Source organism: Habropoda laboriosa, unplaced genomic scaffold (assembly GCF_001263275.1).
Source record: "Habropoda laboriosa isolate 0110345459 unplaced genomic scaffold, ASM126327v1 scaffold295, whole genome shotgun sequence".
Lineage (NCBI taxonomy): Eukaryota > Metazoa > Arthropoda > Insecta > Hymenoptera > Apidae > Habropoda > Habropoda laboriosa.
In genome coordinates, this window is record NW_017100429.1 from 468,724 (window position 1) to 492,446 (window position 23,723).

Consider the following 23,723-nt stretch of genomic DNA (forward strand, 5'->3'; position numbering starts at 1 on the left):
TTCGAACCGATTTTCGAAACTTTTACCAACTTCTAAGTTACAATTAATTGCAATAAAATGGAAGAAGCGCAAGCTTCAATCGTAGAAGTCTGTCAAAATATGCACAGGTATTATTTTTGCTAACTAAAGATTGGTTTTCCGATATTAGAATTGCTGTATGTCATGCTTTTTTAATTTTTAGCATGCTATCGACAGAAGAAATAAAGAACTTAGTAATCACTGAATTAAATGTGTTAAAAGGTATACCATTGGATACCGTTATGTATGGAAAGGATCTGTTAAATCAGGTGTTGAAGGATCATGTTGAGTCATTCATATGTTACACTCGTGGAAAGGTAAAATAAATTAATATGAATTCAAGTTATGAACTTAATAAAAAAGATTGTTGTTGCAGAAAGGACAGCAATGTATAGAAATACAAGAACCTACTGTTTATGTGTACAAATTAACTGCAGAATCTGCAGCCACAGAGACAATGGAAAATGGTGGAAGCGATCTCCCAATATCCTTTCATTGGATATTGCCTGCAAAAGAATTCCATTACTTATGGGAAAATCTCTACTTTGAACCTGGTGTGAAGGAAAATGTTAGTTAAATATATTTTATCTCTTCCAGCATCATTTTAGTTTCTATTTTCTTTTTAGCTACTGAATTTTGTAGAAACAGCAATGATATTCTCTGAGCATAAAGTTAACAGTAATATTATCAATTGCAATAAAGTGGTACTATTGCATGGGCCACCAGGCAGTGGAAAAACTAGTTTGTGCAAAGCCCTTGCTCAAAAGATGACCATTGTACTGGGTAACAGATTTACACATGGTGAATTAGTTGAAATAAACAGCCATAGTCTATTCTCAAAGTGGTTCTCAGAGGTGTTGATATTAAAAAATTTATTTTAATCGACAGTAAAAAACAGAGATTGAATTGCAATTATTATTTTCAGAGTGGTAAACTAGTTATGCAATTGTTTAGTGAACTAAGACATCTTCTTGAAAATCCACAAGCCTTAGTCTGCATTTTGATCGACGAAGTAGAGACCTTAGCTCATGCTCGAAAGGCGTGTAGCAACGGAATCGAGCCAACTGATTCTATAAGAGTAGTCAACGCCCTGTTAACGCAACTGGACCAAATAAAACAATACCCAAACGTTTTAATCCTGACAACCAGTAACTTATCAGAAGCCATTGACTTAGCATTTATTGATAGAGCAGACATAAAGCAGTACATTGGCCAGCCCAGTAATGAAGCTATATATCATATTTATCATTCATGTCTTACAGAATTGATGAGGGTAAATGGGCACATTTTTTAAATTATAATTTACAGAATGTATTATTCTTATTTTCCTTATTTTAGACAAAACTCGTGGAAGAGGAAAAGACCTCTGAACTGGAGAACATTTATTCAAAATTAAAGAATCTCAGTAGGATGAGTGCCGGTCTGAGTGGGCGAAGTTTAAGGAAAATACCATTTTTAACTTACGCCTTTCATCTGCAAAACAAACAATGCACTTTGAAGAGATTCTTAAGCGCTATGTACGTAACCATCATCGAACAGAAAAAATCTGACCTATTCATCGATAGAACGAGAAAAATATCAATACACAGTGCTCCCTCGAACGATGCAGAGATTAAGGACGCCGACCGTCTACGTAGATAGATACCCTTTACAAAAATGTGAAATATATTTATATTCGTTCTCTCAAGTTCGACTGTTGTTTATTATGTATTTGAATTTGGTACAACTGCTTCCTGTATGCAGCGGTAATTTGTGAGGAATTAATTCACACGAGCGAATTCGCATTCGCTCTTTCTCATTTCTCTTATTCACCACTATAAAAAAAATTGAAAAAGTATGCTAAATATGTAAATTGATTCGAAATCTTTCAAGAAAACAATTCGCGTATAATCTAAACCGCGTTGTGCGAGGGAACACCGTACTCAGTAAACTTAGAGTCAATACAGTTATATCTAACTATAGAAAATTATAGAGTACTAGAAATTGCAAAATAGGTCTGATCAACTTATGATATGTGAGTAAGTTGTACATACTTAGAAAATAAATTTTCTTTTTAAATTTCCCCCCTTCTGTCGTTTTGATGTAAACAGGCCTTTAAATTTTTCGTCATTTTAACTACCGATATCCCCTCTAGTGTATAGATAGTCTACAGTGCACTTGCTACGGTCAATGCGATCAGTTGTTTTCGAGTTCTCAATCGTGACGGTGTTGTTATTCGCGCTCTTTTCACTTTGATCGGTTGCATAGGAATCGAACAATACTTTCAAGACACAATTTTCGTTCGTTGACCGCGGTTCTCGTTAAAATTTGCGCGTGTGAATATTATTCAGTGTTTCGTTAGTTCGATTATTCCTGGAGGTACATGCTCTGAGTGATTGGATCTAATTGAAGGATGTGGAATCGCGATACCGCGATACACCTATTCGCCGGAGGGTGGGTTTTACATTTCCTCTTTTTTTTTTACCGAAAGTTCCGCGATGAATCACAATTGCGTGCTTGCCAACAAAGATTGAGCAGCGAAATGTGCGTCGTACATTGGCGCCGGCTGTCTCCATCGAATCGCAGACACGCAATTTTGCGCAGTGACCATAACCCATGAGACGTTGTATCGTACAAACATACTTTAAGATGGAATTCTCGCACGAAAACGATCCAGAACACATGAGGTGTTATTTTACAGCCTTGAGTGCTGCGACATTGTCGCCGGCTCGCGCTGTTACGTCATCCTCACCGCCTCTCGTGGATATGTTGCATATGCGTAATTGATCGTCCCAGTTTAGAAATAGGCGTATTTTCGGTTGAATTTTTTCACGAGTGCTTCGTTCCGAGGATTGTCGATATACATCGTCGGTACTTTTATCTGATATTAATATTATGTGTATGTGTACGTATACAGATGGGTTAACCGACTTCGTAAGAAAGATGCATGTTTTCACGACGAATCTATGTACATATGCTCTTTCGCCGCGCTTGCGGTGGTAAGGCATCGATTAGATTTTATCGAAACCACGTTTGATTGTTCATGAAAAAGACAACTCTAAAAATTACAACAAAAAAATCGGAATTTTTTAATAATTTTTTTAACGTAAATTACTTTTTGTATAGAATGTCTATTTTTTGGAGTAATATATGCGGTGTAATTAGACCATCGCTATAGAATTGCGTAAAAAGAAAAAAAACAGGTATTTATTATGATCTAGAATGTGTTTAATTGCATGAACCACGGTAATTGTCAAATTTTCATGACTAACAAGATTCAAATCCATGGGATTATTAATTTTAGAAGCAAAGCAACTTAGCTAACTCCTTACGAGAATTTTCGTACTATGGAAAGATACACGAGGTCCCGTTTTATGCGTAGTATGAGAATTATCAGTTTGCAGGTATATTAACACTTGGGTGACAAACTCCACCGATAATTAATGCACACAGTTAGCAGTTATAAATTAATTTAATATTTTTGTATCATTTAAATAAGAGAGGAAACGAAATACGTAATTTTTTCCCTTGAATGGGTCTGTGTTTATTTTGCGTCGTATCAAAAGTATTATTTTTGGTTTAAAACGTTCAGATATCGATTATCGACATAAATCGATTATTGCGTTCTTTCAACTTCAAAAGTAGATCGATCATTTTTGGTTGAGAATTGATCGAAAAGTGGAAAACTGATTATAATCGTATTTCAATTAATTTTTTAAAAATATGAATCCTATGCTTAAATAAAATTCAAAATAGATAGTTCCAAAGTGAAAAGTCAATTGTCAATCATTTGTTAATATTTATGCTGTTATTGTTTTTTGCAGAGTGGCTGGGGGGGCCGGGGGCCTAGTCACATGTCCCCTGGAGGTGGTTAAAACACGTCTTCAGTCCTCTTCTTCTGGTTTCTATCCGCCTCCAATGAACAAGGAGTTCACTTCAGGTCATGTCACGTGCAAGAGCTTTCCGAAACCGGAACAGAGGCGGAGGTTGTGCACTGGAGGCTACACAAGGTAATTTTCTACTAAAAACACACAAGTATATTATTATAAACAATCGATAAGACTTCTTTTTATTAATTGAAAAAATCAATACAGATTTTCTATTAGAAACGGGATCTTAACCTAACTCGATTAAAAAGCGCGCGAAATCGAAAAACAACCAACTTATCGCCATTTTAATCAATCACTGAAAACATTTATTGCCATTGCGAAAATAAACCGAATTCGTTTTTGTATCTGTAACTGTAGCCTTAAAAAATTTGAACAAATTACACAGAGACCAATTTTACGAGGTGTTCGATGTATTTTCTGGGCACGTTCGAGACTAATTCTCGCATTCACGACATTCCTCGCTGAAAATAAACCCTGCTACGCGCTGTCGGATTCAAGAAACCCCTCAGAAAGCAAGATATCGAAATTTTACATTTAGAATACTTTTTTAACATTTTTTAATACGATCTATCAGCAACTGCAGCACTCTTCTGTAGTAAAACTTTAGAAGACGCCAAAGATTTCTTTTGAAAAGAAAAATATTTAATATTTATGAATTTATTTCTTTTCTTAATTTGCTTTATCTTAAGAATATAAAAAACTTGAAAATGTAATATTTAGGGTTTTTTTTTAATATTAACCCTTTGACTATGACACGCTTTAAGAGGGGAGTCCAGTTTGACAGCTCGAAAAATTAGCGATCTGCAACATTTTATTTTATTTTTCCTTTTTGCTAAATTAATAAAGATATCGTAATAACTTCTTTTCTTATGGAAAGGAGCAGCCTAGCACCTGTCAAAGTAATTTAGAAATAAATTTCAAGTATTATTCTTTGATAGCTCATGTTGGAATTGAACTGACTTGTAATAAGAAGAAACAGAAACTTAAAAGTTTCGAAGAAAAAGTCAATTTTTCTACTAAAGAAATCGGTTTTATATTGTTTATAAAAACACTGTAAATAATGATAAAATATTGATTGTCAAAGATGATCGGTCCATTACATTTTGAATTATCCTGCGTGTCAATTTGCAAAACATGCGTTTAAAGTTTTTCTCCTGACGCATCTCCATAAGTGTGTTTGTAACTTCGTTATTTTTATGAATTTTTTATGAAAAAAAAAAAATCGATTTTTTGACATGAAAAAAATGATCTAATTTTTTATGTAGTTATATTTTATTTGTTTCAAAAAACTACTTTTCTTATTGTGAGGTTATGTAACGAATAATTGTTCGCTCTTTTTTTTAAATATTTTTTCTATCACAAATATTGAAATTAAAAAAAAAAAAACTAAACATACATATTTAGTGTCAGTGTCCTTGAAGAGATTAACAGGAATAGTAAGTTTCTTTTACAATAATGAAATAACGTTCGTTATACGTATGTCACAGGCATGCTCTGGTCGCCTTGTCCCATTTCGGTTCGTCCACGCCGCCTGGGGGCTCTCCCCATAGTCACTCCGCACCTGGTGTATACCAGTGCATCAGGTACATCGTCCAAAACGAGGGAATCCGTGCCCTGTTCAAAGGCCTGGGCCCAAACCTCGTAGGAGTCGCCCCGTCAAGAGCAATCTATTTCTGCACCTACTCGAAAAGCAAAATCGCATTCAATACGATCCTCACACCGGACTCTGCATTCGTTCACATGTACTCCGCGTTCTGCGCCGGTAAGTTCATCGTTCTACTTCCTCCCTTATCGATCAACCCGCCCCAATCCCTCTCCCCACCTTGTAAACCCTGCACTGGTGCAGCCTGATTGTAACATAACTGTAATTTCAGACAGTGCTCACAATGGTGTGCTTGAGTGGAGAAATAGAAAGAGTTATTAAGAAATGTCTCTGAAGGTAGTGGAGTGTGTGTTGCATGGAAATAATTATGAGAAAGGTGGTATGTAGCGAAGAGAGTTTTATTCAATTCGAACTGGTTGGTTTCTGCCTCTTCGTTAGATATTCAGATCTAATAATTTTGTTATTTCTGGCATTGTTGAGTGATCCCTTGTGAACTGGCAAGGAAGCTTCTCTGTAATGAAAACAAAACAGAGAGAATGAAGCATGGAGACTGCGTGTTTCTATGTAGAAAGTGGCCGAATAGCCGAGAACACAGAAATAGATCACGAGCGGAGATCTAGCCAAGGCATCGGCCGAGCTCAAGGCACAATACGTTAAAATCGCGTTATCAGCCTTTTTCCTTCGGAGCAATCAAGGCGGCCAAGAGATAATAGGCTCAGTGGGGTCAAGACGCGCGTCATTCGCTATTATCTAGCTGAATGGAATGGCCGCAAATAACTGGTTCCTAATCTTCAACACTTCTGATCTTTCCTAATGTGATAACCCAATACATTTCGTTCTGCGTCTTTGATAATTCATTTCGTCCATATGCACTTCTCATACAATTCTATATATAGAATGTTTTCCTTCATTTCCGTAAGGATTCCTTATTATCAATCTGGCTTACAGAGGATTGCGTAATGAAAAGTCAGTTGCCTCAATGAGAAATACTATTCGATATGAGAGTATCATGAACATTATACCGCGTGATGCAGTATAGTATATGGTTTAGTGTAAGTAGAGAGACTGCACAGTGTAATTACAGTTGATTTGTGTGACTGTGGTCTGGTTAATGAGCAGAGATACCGCTTATCCGGCGAAAGCTGAACTTCAACCCTTAGACAATCGTTGCAGGCAGCACATTTCTCTGCAGGGGTGCTGCAACATATACACAGTGGCTAACGAACCACAGTGAAAGGCTAATAGTTACGCCAAAGGAAGAGGGACAGCGTAGTGACAAGTGGTTCAGGCGGGTTAGATAAGCCGAGGTCATGCAGAGCAGAGTTTGGATGGCGTGACTGATCGCTCGTAGGCTCCTTTTTCCGAGGGTCTTCCCTTCCACCCAGTCGAAAACGTGCGCCCGGTCACGTAGCTGCACACAAGTCCTTGGAAAATGCCTCTGACCTCCTTTTTCCCCGTTCAATATACATATATCCTTAGTTGAAGATCCTCATAATTAGGATCTAATTCTTCGTTTTTCCGCTCTCACGTTTAGAGAAATATTAATATAGAACAAAACGAAAAGAATGATAAAAAATGGAATTTTGTGATTTAGAGAAATCAACAAATTTGAAGTGCTTTTTCTTTTCTCAGAACTTGTATCTTACTTTCCAGTCATAAACGATCTGTCATTCTCAGTTCATCCTCAAGATCCATTCCGCTTGCGTGCAATTGCATCCAATTCACAGCAGCCTTGAAACGCTCTTGCTGCTACGTCAATTACTGCTAGTTTGTACTTGCATCACACGGATCAAGAAGCATCCAGAGACTCGATATCTTCCTGAATCCCTTGTTATTGGGCTCATGGTTCAGCTGACACGATAGTGCGTGACGAAAGAGGTTTCCAGTACGGAAAATTTATTGGTCACGGGCTTAGGCAAACACGTGTTCCCACACGACTAACCAGAAACAGAGTTGAAGATAACTGAAAACAGAGAAAGAAAGAGGTTACGTACAAGGTTTTTTTTTTTTTTTTTAATGGACATGTGGACCTTGAAAGTTTTGATTAATTAACAAGTAGATAAAGAAAGGTTAATTATATACACAGAGTGTGTAAAAGTAAGGAGTAATCAATATGCTAATTAATCTCTGAAGAATATCGTGGCACTATTGTCCACCTTTCAGCCGTGAAAATTACACAAGTATGGATCGACCACTTTGTTGTGGTGTAAACAACCATTGAGAAAAACCAGAAGTTTATGGTCTGTGTTCGTTTGTTCCGTTCGCCTGTATATAGCCAGGCAGAGACCGCAGGGGTCGTTGAAATCACACGGCTATAAATAGCAGCCGTGGCTGTCTCTTCAATGGAGCACCACTTTCGCCTGTCATTGTCCTCGCAAAGGCCCTTTATACAGAACTTCTTTGATCCTCGATTTCCGCTTTGTTAGGAAATATGCAAGAGAAAACAGGTTCGAGCTCGCGTGGCTGCTAATATATTTTGCACACATTATGCAAATCCGTATTTATGTTGTGTATATCATGCAAATTGGATTATGCGCTCGCCGGTAAAGTTCGTGAAAAGTACGTTGATACGAAAATTATCTGACAAGGAGTAATTGCGAAGAATCTACAGCAGATACAATATTTGCACTGTGATGTATTCATCTCCGTTAACTAGAAGTGAGGGCACTCTGTGTACGATCCTTCTTTATTCACCATCTGTTACAAAAAGTAACAATAAACAATTGTTTTAATTATAATAACATAAACAATAGTGAATTATCAATATTTTGCCCATCGGCTTGTATCTTCGTTTTTTAAGAGTATCTATAGCGATTTATTTGTGTAGTTTGCAATTTCCTTTTTTTACTGATATTATTTAGAGATCTTTCCTTAGTGTTTTTCCTATTATTCAAAAATTTGTTGATTGACATCATTCTAGTATTTCAATATTTGACCCCAGATGATGACCCGCAATGTTCCATTCCATAAGTCCGTATCACGAAAGAAATATTTGCTCCGTTAAAACTTAGAATATCATTACCGTTGTGCACAATTGGTAGTTTTGGCGCCGAAAAGAAAACGAGAATGACGAGTAAACAAGTTGTGTGGAAATTGGCGGTTGTTTACTGGTCGTGTCCCGAGTTTGCAAACAGGTACACCGTCCTATTGACCCAGTTCGTGGGCCAACGCACTGTTTACCACCAGTCTGCCGCTTGCAACGCATCCGGATTACGCAAGCGTTTTGCATTCGTCCTTCGAATCTCAGAACGCTATTAACCTAGTACCGCACTTGCGTTGCAAATACTCGCGACCTGGGTATTAGGGGTACGGCGCAGTTCGATATTAAAGTACCGATAATTGTCAGGATATCTGGTTGCTAGAATACTAAAACATCATATAATGTGATTAAAGCATTGTTAAACCGAGAAAATTTATATATTTCATCGCTGAATTATGTCCTAACCTTAATCGATGTTAAACGAGTGTTAACAATTTCAGCACGAGAAGTTTCTCAGGCTCCCGCCTGAGGCACGAGTATCTTCTTTTTTTATCATGCTTTCATTGCATACTTTTTTTTGGAAATTGTTATAGAACACATTTTACAACGAACGAAAATTTTTTTGAACTTTTTTTTTTATTTCTCACTTTTTTTCGCCCGGTTTGCAAACATCGATATCATCGTATCTTCAAGTCCAGCATCCAGAGTACATATTCGAAAAGCGTGTCACGGAGGAATTACTCGGCGGGAATCGATATACGACGGTCCTAGTGTTTCCCTCGCTGTCTCCAGTGAGGTAGGTCAAACAGAAACAGTCAATACAACCGAGGAATCCTCTTATTAACGCTCGAAAGAATGCCAAACAAAAGGGAACCGTTTATGTAATTCGAGGAACTGGTCTAGAAATGATAGTGGTATTCCTTAATGGTTACTCAAGGATTATATGCACAATAGGTTATATTAAATGTTGGGGGAAAAATATGTATAGTCGGGGCCACGATATAGCGAGGTCGTAAAATCGGTCAGACGTCAAAGTAAACATGTTTTAGCTGCCGGGACCCGAAAATTGACAGAGATACGAGCAGATAAGTACTTTGAAAAAGTTTTGGAAGTACGGTTACAGGTAAAGGTCTTATTGATGTCTTTAGCATCTTAGTTTATCTACTCGTGTTATATACAGATAGAAAGTGCAAAAAGATTGTGTAGCTTAATATTAACATATTTTCCATTTGTAAATGAAATACCATTTTGTACTTGAAGTACCAAATCATAAGCTACCATTCGTTTATTGTTGGAACCCTCAAACAGACTGCAACACACGGCCTTGAGTGCCGCAACATCAATCGGTACCGATTCTTGAGAGTTTAATTTACGACCTCGCTATATCGTGGCCCCAACTATATGTAGATACATATAGATATGCTGTTTACAATTTGTCGCGTATCTAAGTGAAGGAAAGGTAAGGACAAATTTCTGCGCAGCAAATGTATTTCTTTTCCCTTGTGTTTTTTTTTTTCTTTTCTCTTTACTGAGTGAATGCGTGTTATTACATGATAAGATAAATTGGTAATAATTTACGGAAGTGGCGAGTACTATACTACTGGCGCGTGCGTAATCTCGCATGTTTTGATTCGTAACCGTCGTGCGACGAAAATAGACGAGAACCGCGTGTTTACGATGGATTCACGTTGCACTCTCTGCGATACGACGAGAAACCTCCAATTGCGCGCGCATGCATTTGTGTGTATGCGATTCTCCATTGAAGCGTGCGCACACGATGCGCTACTGTGCGCTAACTGAATCTCGTTTACCGGCTATTTTTGCAAGTGGCTAATTCCACGATGCTCGTTTGCAGTGACCTTGAATAAGAATGTCCCTTTAGACGAGTTTCTATGTGTGCATTGTATTGTGCATTTTGTTAGAAGAATGTGAAAAGATCGGGAATGGGGGAGATTGCATTAGAAACTGATTTGGGAAAACGTTTGAAATTGTAAAGTTTCAGATTTCTCAAGATTTGAATTTTTTTAAATTTGAATTTTCGAAATTTAGAAAGTTCGAAAAATGTTTGAAATTTAAAAGTCCCTTAGAATGTAAGTAGCACAACATGTTTATTCCTATGGTAATTAATGCTAATTAAGTACAATAAGTAGGGACACCATCTGTTTGCAGGCACATGAGTTTCACGTTAGGCGCATCTATGAACAATTCTTTCACAACACCGTTCACAGTGGCCATAGAGTACCTTCTGCTCCTAGTTCCTCCTAGTTCTGGTATTTCCACACCCATTCCAATGGCTCTGGTGTACAATCCCATTGGATCTGCCAGCATTCTCACCTGAATTCCAATTGATCGTTCATTCTACACTCATCTCTTAAGTTTAAACATCAGAAAAATGTTGATTTCACTTTCACTGTGAATTATTTTCATGAAAGCGAACATATAATTAGACAGGTACCCGTTCTAGCGTGAACTAAGTCTATATTATGACCAGGAAAAATGGCAGAACCAGTTTGCCTGGCCAAAGGTTCAATTCCTCTCTTCAAGAATAGCTTCTAACTTTCATAGCACACGAACTATTAGGTTGAGTAAAAAATCTGTTCGCGTAGACGGCGGCTCGCTCTTCTCGGTAATGTTATTTGATATTCTTGCTTATTTTGACTGCAATTGATGAACGTATCCCATTAGGTACAGTCTAAAGATGCTTTGCGTTCAGTATTAGGCAGTTCTCTTTCGCGAACAGAGTATTCATTTTCGGCATTTAATCTTTTTTTATATTCGAAAGAAGAAAAATGTTGAAGAAATAAGAAAAAAAATTTGTGATATGTATGGTGAGGATGCTGTTAACAAACGTACCATCCAAAAGTGGATTGAAAGATTCAATGTGGAAAAAAAAATGAAGTGGCAGGCCAAAAAAGATCGATGATGATGAAATTGTAAATTGTATTGAACATCTAAGGTACACAACTAGAGAGATTGCAAACATATGAAATATTTCGCAAAAATTAGTTTCCTTGCATTTGAAAAAGCTTGGAATGACGAATAAGTACGACGTTTGGGTCCCGCATGAACTAATGGAAAAGAATTTGCTCGACCGCATTTCGATTTGCGATTCATTGTTAAAGCGGTACAAAGATCGCCCTTTTTTAAAATAACTTATCACTGGTGATGAAAAATGGATTGTTTTTGATAATATAAAACGGAGGAAACATTGGTCTAAGCTAGGATACAACCCACTAACAACGTCCTAGGCAAAATGCATATATCTGAATTTTTTAATGAAAAAACACAATAATTTTATGAAAAAGGAATATTTAAGTTACCAAACAGATGGGAAAAGGTCATACAACAAAATGATACATATCTCGTTGATTAGGTAAGTCTGATATTAAAATAACAAAACTTTATATTCTTGTGAAGAAACACGAACGGACTTTTTACTCAATCTAATATTTTAAATTATGATCACATACACAGTATGCTGTTGAAAGCAGTTTCCTAGCTCCAGCTCGAAAATTCGAAGCCAGAGAGATCGTGAAGAGAAAAAAAAAACAAAAAGTAACCTTGTCGCTCGCTCCCTTGGCGTTTCCCCAAGCGGACATCACAAATGGATCATTTACAGCCACGCAGATTATCTCCTGAAAGCCCAGGAACCTTAGGTCCATTGACCTGGATCATTTCGTTGAACAAGAAATACCAAAGTACACGTTAAAACATATTAAAAATTCAATCTGAAACTGAGAACAAAGAAACAAAGAGACTACTTTTCAATGAATCCTCTCAGATGAACCCTGGAACAACCAGGGACGTATGCTCCAGGCACCCCGAAGATTATAGCCCTCTTGTTGCCCACCAGATCCAAAATATTTATTTGTTTTTCCGGTAAAGCTTCATACAAGGTCACGCTAGGCAGTCTATCGCCTTTTCTGATATGAGACATATCCACTATAAGGCTTCCCGAACCTTGCTCCTAATTCCACCGAAGTTAGGTTAAGAAAGAAAAAAGGAAAGAGAAAAGGTATATGTGTGTGTGTGTATATATATGTATATATATATATATATATATATATACATACACATACATATATATATTCTTCCTTGCGTTTGTTTCGAAGGAACGTAGGCAAGTTCGTTCTGCTTGTCTTATCGTCAATTCTGCGGTACTGTTCGTGTTGTAAGCGCGATAAATTTAGAAGTTGGCATGTTTGCAGGAATCACGGAGGATCGATCAGCGGAATTTCTGCCAGCGGCTGGTTAGATTTGGATTCGCGGGGAAAAATTCAGCTTGGCTCGAACCTGTCTGTTATTTGCTGTCTACTCTGTGTCGCAACCGCTATTGAATTACCGTTGGCCGTGCAAGGTCGAGTTATCTGTGGTCATAGTCATTTTTTACGATTCTTTCAATGTCTCCAGACATCGTTGCCATTCGAATGCTGCTTGAAATCAAATTATCGCTTGATTTTGCAAAATTGATTTGTTCTTCATGATTTTGAAATTTGCCAATATTCTAAGAAAAATGATCTTCTTAGGCAAAAGCTTCGTATACGTTATGAGCCCAGTTTCTTCAGAGACCATCCCCATACGGACAGACACTGGGCTTTTCTCCTTGAAGCATGATTTAGGGGGACGAAATGAATTGCCCTGAGGAGGGCTGAAACCGTCGCCCGCCCACCACCACGCACCGATCGGATTAAAGACACGTGCATTCATTTTTCAGGTTTCGTGGCATGCACGTTGACAAATCCTATTTGGTTCGTGAAGACCAGGCTGCAGCTGGACCATCGAACGAACAGAATCACCGCGATGGAGTGCGTGCGGAGGATATATCGCCAATCGGTACGAGAGAATCCTCCTCTGGTCCAGCCAGACTGCATCAGTCATTTAATTAACCATAAAGAGGGTTCTCGTTTGGAGCAAGTTATGTTCGAAGAGCTTGGAAGACCTTTTTTTTTATAATCCATCACACACACCTCCACAGCCAGACAAGTCTGGTGCACAATCTGTGGTCGACTTAGTTGCACCCTGATTCATCCCAATGCTACATACACTTGGTTCCCCTGTTAGCCAGCCTCTACTGAGAGTAACGAGCTCCAATCTGACCATACCTGTCACTACAGAGGGAACACGTACTAATCTCACTCTGATTTTAGGAAAGAGAATGGATGTGAGAGTGTAATTTTGCTTCTGCGACTGTTAGAGTAAAAATGTATGCCCTTTGGACTGATAATTGCGGCTTAGAAAGAGCTGTGAGCGTGCTGTGGATGTTGAAACATAGAAAAGTAGTTCAGAATGGTGATTCTCTGAAACGAAGGGCCTTTTTGATGTGGTATATTGACAGAACTGGTCGTAGGGCGTGGTAAGAGCTGAACCTCGAACTTTCGTGGACTGAAAGTCAACAGCAGAGATGTTGCAACGTGTTACGATATACGATGAACAAGCTCTGGTCCCTCAGCCAAGGATATTTTTACGATCTTGTACGCATAGGGACCAAGCACCAAAATAACAACTAGCATAATCTCTTGCGACACGTTGAAAAGAATCTAATAATCATTTGTGAGCGTAAAATAGCTGAAATAATGAATTCCTGATGCATCATTGTGTACCGAAAAATTGTATTCCAAATGTCAAGTGGAGGTTCCGTTTTAATCCGATTCGATTGACGTTCCTCAGGTGTCGCGTTTGTATCGCAATTGCAGCTTAGCTAGCTCTAAATTGGTCCCTACGATCTACGAATAGTAAAATGCGCCGAAAATATCCTATACTGGCAAAAACAACGTTGTTACCTATTGCTGGATGATTTATTATGTCATCGTGTGTCTCCTTCTCATTCCTGGCACCTTTGTTATGTTAATTTTTCGTTTCAGAAAAAATCTAGAACTGGATACGAACGCTTATTCCTAACAAAATTCAGCTATTTGTCCAGTTTGTACTTAGAAGACTGGTCAAACGAGCACAGTTGAAAAAAAAATTGATGTTTGTTCATGTAAAACGTTTGGGAAGCGTGTGTGGTTGCACAAAGTAGTGTAACACGATAAAGTGACGAGTAGTTGGTAGTTTCTGTGGTAGAACGCTAGTTTCATAAGTTACTAAGCAGCTATATATTAAAACTTTTGCGGTCCTCCCATGATGATCACGCGAAACGCGTGTGAATGCCGTGATAAACTCAATTGGTTATCAAAACTTCGACGATAAGAACTCCATTCATGGGCCACGTTGCTCCAAACCACAACCTCCTTACGTTTATTCACGTTATTCGGCCAATTTTCTAGTCTCATTCTCACCTCGCCATCGATATTGCTCGTGAAAATTAGAGAATCGCTTGTTAAAATTGAAAAAGCAATATTTTCTCATATGCAGGGGTTAAACGCTGAGTCAAAGTGTACAGTCGAGCGTAGAGTCTCCGATGGTTGTGAATGTTTCAGCCGACGGAAACTTCCTCTATCAGCATAAGCTCGCGAATATAAGAGATAATTGATAAGAAATTAGAAAGTAGTACGTTTGAATGGAGTCACTCCAAGGGGGGCTGATCTCAATAATTGGCTCAAATCTTATCGGTTTTATCAACAATCGACAAAATTTAATATCTATCTTATCGCCTTAACTAAATATCCTCGTATTTGCTCTTGTGGAGATAATTTCTTTGTTGGAGGTAAACACGCGCTGTACTATATTCACTTGAAGTTGATGATCCTCTGATTTTCTCGAGAATCACCTAGCATGCACATCAACTTGAAGCACTCAGCCTGCCGACGAATTGATTGTACGGTACCAGGAATACATTCTCGGGCTTGTGTTTCAGTTTAGAAATAAGAAATTACCATTCGAGTTATAGGTTCATTGTTGGCACTGTGGGTGTTTCAAGTTACCCAAGACTAATTCTCAACATTGTCAAAGACAGTATTACATTCCTCTCACAGGAAAAGAGGTGCTACTAGCTTCGGATGCCACGTGAAAAATTCGACTGAGAGTTCCGTTGGATGTTTTTTCAGGGTATCCTGGGATTCTACAAGGGCATTATGGCCTCCTACATAGGAATAAGCGAGACTGTGATACACTTCATGATCTACGAGGCGGTAAAGACCTTCCTGGCGTCATACAGGACCAGCAACGATCGCAAAACGCTGCGCGATTTCATAGAGTTCATGGCAGCTGCCTCGATCTCCAAAACTATCGCCTCCATCATCGCTTACCCCCATGGTAAGATTGTACTTCCTTCTTCAATTACAGTTTATTTTTGTGGCATTGCTCATGATCTGCTAAAACTGTTTGGCTTTGGTTCAAGAGCAACACACCAGTTTGTGCAAAAACTACCTTCTTATATTTCTTGTAAACAGTATGTGTAATAGTACAAGTCATTTCCATTAACTATACCACTCAGCAATATATTATACTGTCAGAGGAAAACTGAAAATTTCCTTCATACTGCTAGTTAGTTCCTAGTACCCAAATGAATTCCACTGTATTATCATCCATTTGAATTCAGACCAAAATACACTAATAAAAATTGTTCGAATTGTTACAGAGGTGGCAAGAACAAGGCTCAGAGAGGAAGGTACCAAATATCAAACCTTCTTCCAGACAGTGAAGACAGTCTATAATGAAGAGAAACTTCATGGTTTGTATCGTGGCCTGTATACACATCTGATCAGACAGATCCCCAACACAGCCATTATAATGGCTACATATGAGGCAGTGGTGTACCTGCTGAGCAGGCATTTTCATGAGCATTCGTTGAGTATAAACAAGACCAGCAGTTCTCAGTTCTACACAGAGACGAAGGGTAAACGGGAGCTGGCCTAGGATTTGCTCACGGCCCCTGACTAAAGGGCCAATAGCTCGTAACGGGCCCTCTGAAGCAGCTGGTGCATCCAAAATAAATAACACCGTCCAGACGCCATGTTGGAGCCTGGAACTTGCCAGCCAGGCCCGTTTTACGTGTGGAAGGTAGCAAAAGGTATCACAGCGCCTCGCTGTGTACTCTGTAAGCGTAGCAAAAAGTAGTCCTTCCTCCTTTCAGGTGTAACATATGTCTGTCTCTCTGTGTGTACCTACATCGACTCACACACATGCGCGCGCGCAAGAAGAATTGGGAAGATGAAAACAAAGCTGATGATGCTCAGAGTACGACGTACTGTTCACTTTTTAGTGGCGAAAGTGAGGTTACGTCTTAATATGGTGCCTCATTACTGCTTCTGGAATGATCGAGAGGTTAAATTCCATTTCCTGTAATGGGGGCGCGTTCAGGTCGTTTCTGGGATACTTGAAACATGGAAAATGTTAAATTGAATAAAACTACGTTGTTTCTGTGAAATTAAAAAACAAATAAATACACAAAAATTGCTAAGGTGTTAAGTTGAATTAATAGAATGACCTGATTTTATCGCCTCCATGTTTCAATACGGTGGAAACGATGCGTATCAACTTGATGCAGTATTACGACTGCTTTAAGGCAATCTGCTCCCCCGAATCGAAGCCAAAAGATGTCGTTAACCCTAAAATGGAGGGTACAGATTGCCCCTTAAGTGGATCGTATCATTGTTAACTAATTATCATTGTCTTCAGCGACGATACAAGAGATGTATTGTTGAATTACTCCGAGACCATGAGAGTGGATGACTGTTATGTTTGCTTCTGTTCGGAAATATTAGAATAGAAAGCTGTATTATTACTATTGTTCTCCATCATGACATGTAGTTTCATTTTCTTTTTCTTTTTATGGAGCTTTACCAACGAACTTGTTAATAGAAGATGCGCTTGATACATGTGAAAATGGAAACATTCATAGTGTCGGGCGTATTAAACCTAGATGGTTCTGTAAACTGCATAGCAAATAGGTATTGTGTATATAAATTACTAAATAATCGCGTTCTATATATACTACTGTAGATTTTGCGACCGTTTGTATTTTTTCGAGTGCGTTATCGCGTCCAATATATACTTTTCTTTTCGTATGGTTGAGGAAGAGGAAATAGTTGCCATCTTGCTTTCTCAAAACGATATTTTTAGAAAGTGATCAATATCTCTTTAGAAAAAGATACTATATATATAGAAAGAGAGAGAGAGAGAGAGAGAGAGAGAGAGAGAGAGAGAGAGAGAGAGAGAGAGAGAGAAAGTGCATTGTTGTTAATAAGAATGATGATGACTCGTTGAAGAGATAAAAAAATGTTAATTATATATGTAATATGTAAGAAGAGAGGATTAACAATGTTTTCTGTTCGCCTAGAGAAATATTCTATCGTATTGTAATGCTGTGTAGAATCGATTTAGACGACAAAAGCGGATGAGTTGTAACATAGCTTTTTAATTTTTATAATGTTCTTGGCTCTCGAGCGTTCCTTGGCTCCTCCGTACTATTATTGTAAACGTAAAGTTACAATTCGACGGCTCAGGTTTTCTCAGAACTAGTCTAAAACGTTTTTTGATAAGTATACTATTTTTGTATATTCAATATAGTCAAATCGATGTGAGTCAGTCAGTCAGTCAGTCAGTCAGTCAGTCAGTCAGTCAGTCAGTCAGTCAGTCAGTCAGTCAGTTAGGCAGACAGTCAGTCAGTCAGCCAATCACTCGGAGTCAGAGTGAGGAATCAGCACCGAGGAATTGGCTTGAGTTTGATGTACGATGAGCGGAGAGAGAAGCTGTGATTTTTAATTTACCGTGTATAATCGGCTGAAAAACCTTTTCGTGCTCCAAGATGATTGATTTCCCTTGAAGTACAAACAACAGAAAATAAAATTCAAGCTATTGTAAGTCTTGTCGAAGGAAGACTGAATTATATAGTTTTATTGTACTTAGCATGGAAGTTCTGGAAGTATGAGAAAGCCGATATACGAACTTGTTAAAATGATATGTATATATATACATATATATATGCATCATTCAATAAAATCAACGAATAATATTTTTGTATTCTGAGTACTATTCAAGCTTACATTTGTACGCCAACCTATAAATTTATTCTAATACTTATTCTATAACCGTTCAACCCTTAACTCCACCCTTTCTTCCTTTGTAACCGCCTTGATTGGATGCACAGGCCGAGCAAGTGCAAGAAGCTGGTATAGCGACTTGTTTCGTGAAGGTTTTGGAATTTTCACATGTAAGCATAACCAAGAGGCCTGTGTACTCTGTTGGTTGGCAACACTGGCAATTCACTGCTTGTCTCCAGTTATCTAGAATTTGAAAAAAAAAATAATTTTATTAAATCAGGCCTTAAGTCGTGATACTGTCTCAATTCTCACCTATATCAAAGTAAGTGGTAGATTCACATTTGCCGCGACACTCTGTGATTCCTTCGATTGGCTCCAAATTCCTGCAGAAACCGTATATTCGGTGCTTCATATTGAACATACCAATGGTGTTCTGTGCATCCAGTACATCAGCAGCACACAGGTCAACCTTCTGATTGTCCGATGTGAGATTGCACATCTGGCAACAGTTGTGCATGTAAATTGAGGTAGCTGGACAATTTGTAACATCAGGACAAACTGTAGTGCTACTACTGATAGCTAGTTGCTCCTTCTGGTCCAAACAAGTAAAAGAAGTGCAATTGTCAGAGGAAGACCAGGTTGCACCAGGTTCATACAACATCTCTTCAACCACACAATAAGTCTGCCTGCACTTTCCACAACATTCACCTTCCTGTTTTTCATACGTCCAGCCAAGAGCACATTGTGTATTGCAAATTTCCACCTCTTTGTACTTTGTCAGGTTAGCCTCTAATGCACAAATTTCAGTGATACAGTTATCAATTAAAGATTTCCACTTCTCTCCTGGTTTATGCACAGTGCCATTGTGGCGACAGCCAGTTTTCACCAACTGTGGACAACACTGGCCTGGAATATATTGCTTTTCTATCTCAAACTCGACTTCCTCTTGAGGATCCATCTCTGGACACCTTTCTACAAGGGATTCCACATAAACACTTTCATTGCTGGATTTGCAAGAGTACTTGGTGCAGACATCAATAGAAAACCATTCTTCTCCCACATTTTTCACTTCATTGTTGACTACACAGGCTACTGGAACGCATTTTCCACAGCAACTGATGTTCTTATTCTTAGAAGGCTGGTACTGAAACCCAACATCACAAACTGTGCTGCATTCTTGCACCTTCACCTGCTTCTGGATTCCATCCTGATCCTTGAGGCACTCCATCAGAGTGCAACTGTCCTCAGGATTCGGTTGCCAGACTTCACCAACCTTGTATACATTCTCTTCATCCTTGCAAGCTGTCCTCTCAAAGCTGGGACAACATTTATTCTCAACAACAATCTCTTCCACGATAAAATCAGATATGTCTGGATGATCCACAACTCTCAAACACTCAGTTGTGAAGCATTTTGGTTTTGGACCGTTCTCAGAAGGCTCACAGATGCAGGAGGTGCACTTTCCATCCATCCACTGCTCTCCAATCTTCTTAACTACCACTTGCTCTGACATTTCTATCTTGCTCTCGGACTCAACGTTATACAGACACAAATCCTTTGGTGGTACACACTTGTAAGTGGCACAGCAAGCGTTCCATTCTACATTAGTCTTTAGTTCGTGGAACTCTGGACAAGCTAGAGCTGGGGGACAAGTCTGAGGATCACAGATCGTCATGTACCTTGGACAACAACCAGAAGTGTTGGTCACTTGAACGAAGCCAGGTTGCAGCTCTTCCACTTCTAGAGTGACTTCAGTAATTATGGGACACTCAAATGGTGGCACACATTCACATATATATTTATTACATCCATCTAGACCTATGGATACTTTTGTGGTTTGTCCATAACCACACTCTGGTATCTGAGGCTCTGCACAGAAGGGTGCCACAGTGGTCACTGTCTTTGGAATACAAAGATATTTAATGCAGCAATCTTCCTCTGTTCCATTGACCACTACAGGTGTCATATTTTCTTCACAGATGGTGTCCACTGCTGGACATTCAGTTTTCTCACAATTGACGGTTTTCTTATGACAAGTACACCGGGTACAGGTATCTGGAAACCACGTGTCACCTTCAACGTGTCCTTCTTCGTCGCACAACAGACATTTCTCTTTTGGAATGCAAGTATCATTATGAAGAACAAAGTTCTGAGGACAGAAACAGCCTTCTTGATAGTTGTTTGAGCAACTAGCGTCGCTAATTTCATTAATGGCTTCACAGGTCTGCTTGCAGGTGGAACCACAAGGCTGGTATATCAGATCTGAGAAGAGAATACCAATTTGATTTAAGGAAATTGTGTTTAGATGATAGAGAAGAGATACTCACGTGGAGGACAAGTGTAGGAACACATGTCACTACTCCTCCAGATCAGACAAACTCCCATTTGCTGGCATTTCCTCGAGTATGCTTCAAAACTGTCACAGTAGCCACCTCCAGAACACAAATTATCCTGGCAGGCCATCAAATATGGCGTTGGATCGATCAGATTATGGCAGAGACCAAACTCTATTCCATCCAACAGCTTTCTACATGGATATAGATCTGCTGGTGGCAAAACACACTTACTCTGGTTATTAGAAGCACAAGAACTTGTATCTATAGTGACACCAGTAGGAGTCTCAGTGACCAACCAGCTTGTTCCAAAGTATTGGACGTTATCTATAACCTGTAAAGCAACAAATCAGTGTTGTGCCTTACTAATTACATTATGATAATCATACTTCTCCATCTTGGAGCTTCAGATCGTCCTCAGGATCTCCATTGCAGTTACCACAAAGGCCTTCTATGGCGCCTCCAAAGATGTGCGAAGGAACGGTAAGACTGAATGCAAAGTTTGGCTGATAGCTAATGATCTCTAGCTGAATAGAAGGGATCAGCAGTCGTAGCTTCTCTGTTGCCTGTTCCAGAGTCAACCAGGATGTGCTGAAGGGAAATTCGTGCAATTTTACACCATCTAATTCCACTTGGAATTCTTTGTTTGATATGTCGTTCATAATTTTGACAACGTGTTCCTGGTAAAGCAGTATGACAGCCTCTGTACAAGTCCCAGCATCACATATTCCATTTGAGACCAAAACCTGATAAGTGTGGCCTCCATTTCCCTTTTTATTTTCAATAATGTCCCTGGATAGAACGTATGTGCAATTTCCATCGAAGTTCACATTGTTTCTATCAAATGTGATGAACTTGGAGTTCCCTAGCCATTCACAGACACAATCTTTGCACTGTGTAGGGGGTACACATTGATCTCCATTACGCGCTGTTCCTTCAGGACAGAAGCAACCAGAGAAGCAAACCCCTTGCATCACTGGACAGGGATCTATCTGCTGCAAATTATCACAGCTGGTCTCACACTTATTCCTGAAATAAAAAATACTCATGAAAACATGTAAAATTACTTCATTGATCAATGTTAAAGTACCTGAAGCAGTCCTTGTGGACTAATGGAGGAATACAACTGGCTGGACAGTCGTGAGTGCTTCTCCAAGTAGATAGATCTATGTTCAAGTCACCAGCCTGGCAATCGGTGACAAATCTGGTCAACAAGCGACAGCGGCACTCATCGTAAGTGTGATTACTGCGTAGACAGTTGCATGTGTTCTCTATGCAACCAGAGACAAACTTCTCTAGGTTCAGAATATTGGAACACTCTGCTAGGGATGTGTCTTTGATTGTATTGCAGATTTCCCAGGTCTCTGCTTGCAGATCATGTGGACATCCCTGGAAGACGAGATAAGTTTAACATTTCTCTGTAGATATTGACATGAATATATATCTAACCTGTGGTTCACATTCTGGGACTCCCTCCATGGCCCAACTGTTCCCAAACTCCACAGTACTCCTAGCTTGGGTTCCATCAGGTAGCTGTTTGTCATTTGCGGAGTATCTATCGAAATAACCACACAAACCATCCACTCGACGAGCCATTTTGGTGGAAATTCCTATCTTCACATTGGAATTAGTGTCCCAGATTACCCAGAAGCCGTAGTTCTTTGACATCAAGTAAGTAACGTCGCCTATAGTCTGTATTCTGAAAGCAGGAAGCCTATCACCGATTCTGGCTATCTGTTTGGACGTGAAGCTGTACTGGTTGATGTCCACATGCATGTTAGGGTATAAAACGATCACATCTTCGTCCAAAGTCACTGCCAAGATTTTCATACACTCTCCACTACGAGAGTCGCACTGGTTCTCCACTAGAAATGTAGTTAAAATATTTGTTCAACAGTGCATTACCTTACCATTATATTATTTTACACTTACACGTGATGTACCACTTGTTGGAGAACATATCCCTGGCTAGAATATGGTTGCAGATGTCATACTTGTATTCCAACTTGTCGAAAGTGCTGAAAGTTCTTCCTGTCACGTTGCAAATAGCTTCCTCGGGTGCAGGAGGCTTGCAAGTGTACTTGGGACACTTCTGCAGTTTGTACATGCTCATTTTCTCATAAACCACCGTGTAGCCTGGTGGACAAGAAACCTCTGGACACGTTTGAGGTGTAGTTTTGTCGAGAATTGGTGGGGGTTTGGCAGGTACACATGTGAACTGTGGACATTCTACTTCATTCTTGGACTCTGCAGTATGAATATTGTTCAGATGCTCTTTGGCATATTTCCTGTTCAAAGTAATTTACATCAGTCATCATTGAAAGGTGCAATGTGCAAAAGCTAGTATGCTACTACCTTAAACCCTTTTTTCTCGACCAATGACCACGTAAAGGTTTTACTCCTGCTTCTCCATGGGGTCCGTATCTATGGTATTTTGCCGTCTGGGTTGATTTTAAGACAGTCTTGTAACCTGGTGGGCAAATTGGGTCTTCGCATGCAATTGCTGAAACTAAAAAGACAAAAAAATTATTATCGTCTTCTGCGTATATCCCTTTTTAACGAATTCTGGTACCTGTAGTTGACACAGAGGTTGTACTCTCAATTCTCTGCGTAGTGGTCTCCTTAGGACTTGTCTCAGTCCTTGGACAATCTTTCTCATCATCTGGACAGTTCTGGACTCCATTGCACCACAAATTCTCATTAATGCAAGTATTACTGGTTGGGCAGTGACGTGTACCAGCTGGACAAGATTTACAGACACAGTTGCACAACTCGTTGACCACTGGTCTCATCCCTGGTTCGTCACAGGGTTCACATTTCTTTGGCTGGCATAAGGGGTTGCCTCCCATGGTGCACATACATTCCTGACAGTTCTCGTTCACGTACACTGCGCCCACATTGTAACTAAAAATTAGTTTTAATTAAGATACACTGAGGAAACTTCTACTCATTGAAAGAATATATTGCTTACAGTATATGGCCAATCATGCAAGGACA

The 23,723-nt window shown here is 39.2% G+C and overlaps 4 protein-coding genes across 4 annotated transcripts in view; 2 read left to right on the plus strand and 2 right to left on the minus strand.

The window, feature by feature from the left end:
- The first annotated feature begins 57 nt into the window (after positions 1–57).
- Positions 58–1,746, plus strand: LOC108575725 (pachytene checkpoint protein 2 homolog). The gene is made up of 6 exons (XM_017938605.1): positions 58–107; positions 182–335; positions 395–586; positions 645–872; positions 944–1,291; positions 1,357–1,746. Exons 1-6 carry the CDS (start codon positions 58–60, stop codon positions 1,657–1,659), a joined length of 1,275 nt encoding a protein of 424 aa, XP_017794094.1. The 3' UTR covers positions 1,660–1,746.
- A 655-nt stretch (positions 1,747–2,401) lies between these two features.
- LOC108575688 (solute carrier family 25 member 36-A) lies at positions 2,402–16,640 on the plus strand. The gene is made up of 6 exons (XM_017938557.1): positions 2,402–2,451; positions 3,822–4,007; positions 5,375–5,649; positions 13,185–13,303; positions 15,457–15,664; positions 15,990–16,640. The coding sequence occupies exons 1-6, from the start codon at positions 2,411–2,413 to the stop codon at positions 16,265–16,267; spliced, it is 1,107 nt and encodes a 368-aa protein (XP_017794046.1). The 5' UTR covers positions 2,402–2,410; the 3' UTR covers positions 16,268–16,640.
- On the minus strand, positions 10,604–12,278 carry LOC108575689 (putative peroxiredoxin sll1621). The gene is made up of 2 exons (XM_017938558.1): positions 12,031–12,278; positions 10,604–10,804 (listed from the first exon to the last, which is right to left on the minus strand). The coding sequence occupies exons 1-2, from the start codon at positions 12,130–12,132 to the stop codon at positions 10,604–10,606; spliced, it is 303 nt and encodes a 100-aa protein (XP_017794047.1). The 5' UTR covers positions 12,133–12,278.
- A 1,772-nt stretch (positions 16,641–18,412) lies between the features above and the next one.
- The window catches only part of LOC108575640 (hemocytin), a 14,226-nt gene continuing 8,915 nt past the window's right edge, over positions 18,413–23,723 (minus strand). The window contains exons 27-36 of the mRNA XM_017938480.1: positions 23,698–23,723; positions 23,299–23,630; positions 23,082–23,235; positions 22,659–23,014; positions 22,176–22,591; positions 21,817–22,115; positions 21,116–21,755; positions 20,721–21,060; positions 18,706–20,655; positions 18,413–18,636 (exon numbers count right to left, since the gene is read on the minus strand). The exon at positions 23,698–23,723 is cut by the window's right edge and continues 15 nt beyond it. Of these exons, the coding sequence (XP_017793969.1) occupies positions 18,446–18,636; positions 18,706–20,655; positions 20,721–21,060; positions 21,116–21,755; positions 21,817–22,115; positions 22,176–22,591; positions 22,659–23,014; positions 23,082–23,235; positions 23,299–23,630; positions 23,698–23,723 (4,704 nt within the window). The 3' untranslated portion in view covers positions 18,413–18,445. The remainder of the gene's footprint in view (positions 18,637–18,705; positions 20,656–20,720; positions 21,061–21,115; positions 21,756–21,816; positions 22,116–22,175; positions 22,592–22,658; positions 23,015–23,081; positions 23,236–23,298; positions 23,631–23,697) is intronic.

Coding starts and splice junctions, on each gene's coding strand:
- LOC108575725 (XM_017938605.1), top strand. CDS start 58: ATGGAAGAAGCGCAAGCTTCAATCGTAGAAGTCTGTCAAAATATGCAC. Junction 587..644: donor AACCTGGTGTGAAGGAAAAT/GTTAGTTAAATA, acceptor TTTTCTTTTTAG/CTACTGAATTTTGTAGAAAC. Junction 873..943: donor TCTCAAAGTGGTTCTCAGAG/GTGTTGATATTA, acceptor TATTATTTTCAG/AGTGGTAAACTAGTTATGCA.
- LOC108575688 (XM_017938557.1), top strand. CDS start 2,411: ATGTGGAATCGCGATACCGCGATACACCTATTCGCCGGAGG. Junction 2,452..3,821: donor ATACACCTATTCGCCGGAGG/GTGGGTTTTACA, acceptor TGTTTTTTGCAG/AGTGGCTGGGGGGGCCGGGG. Junction 13,304..15,456: donor GGAGGATATATCGCCAATCG/GTACGAGAGAAT, acceptor ATGTTTTTTCAG/GGTATCCTGGGATTCTACAA.
- LOC108575689 (XM_017938558.1), bottom strand. CDS start 12,132: ATGGACCTAAGGTTCCTGGGCTTTCAGGAGATAATCTGCGTGGCTGTA. Junction 10,805..12,030: donor CCAAGGGAGCGAGCGACAAG/GTTACTTTTTGT, acceptor ATTGGAATTCAG/GTGAGAATGCTGGCAGATCC.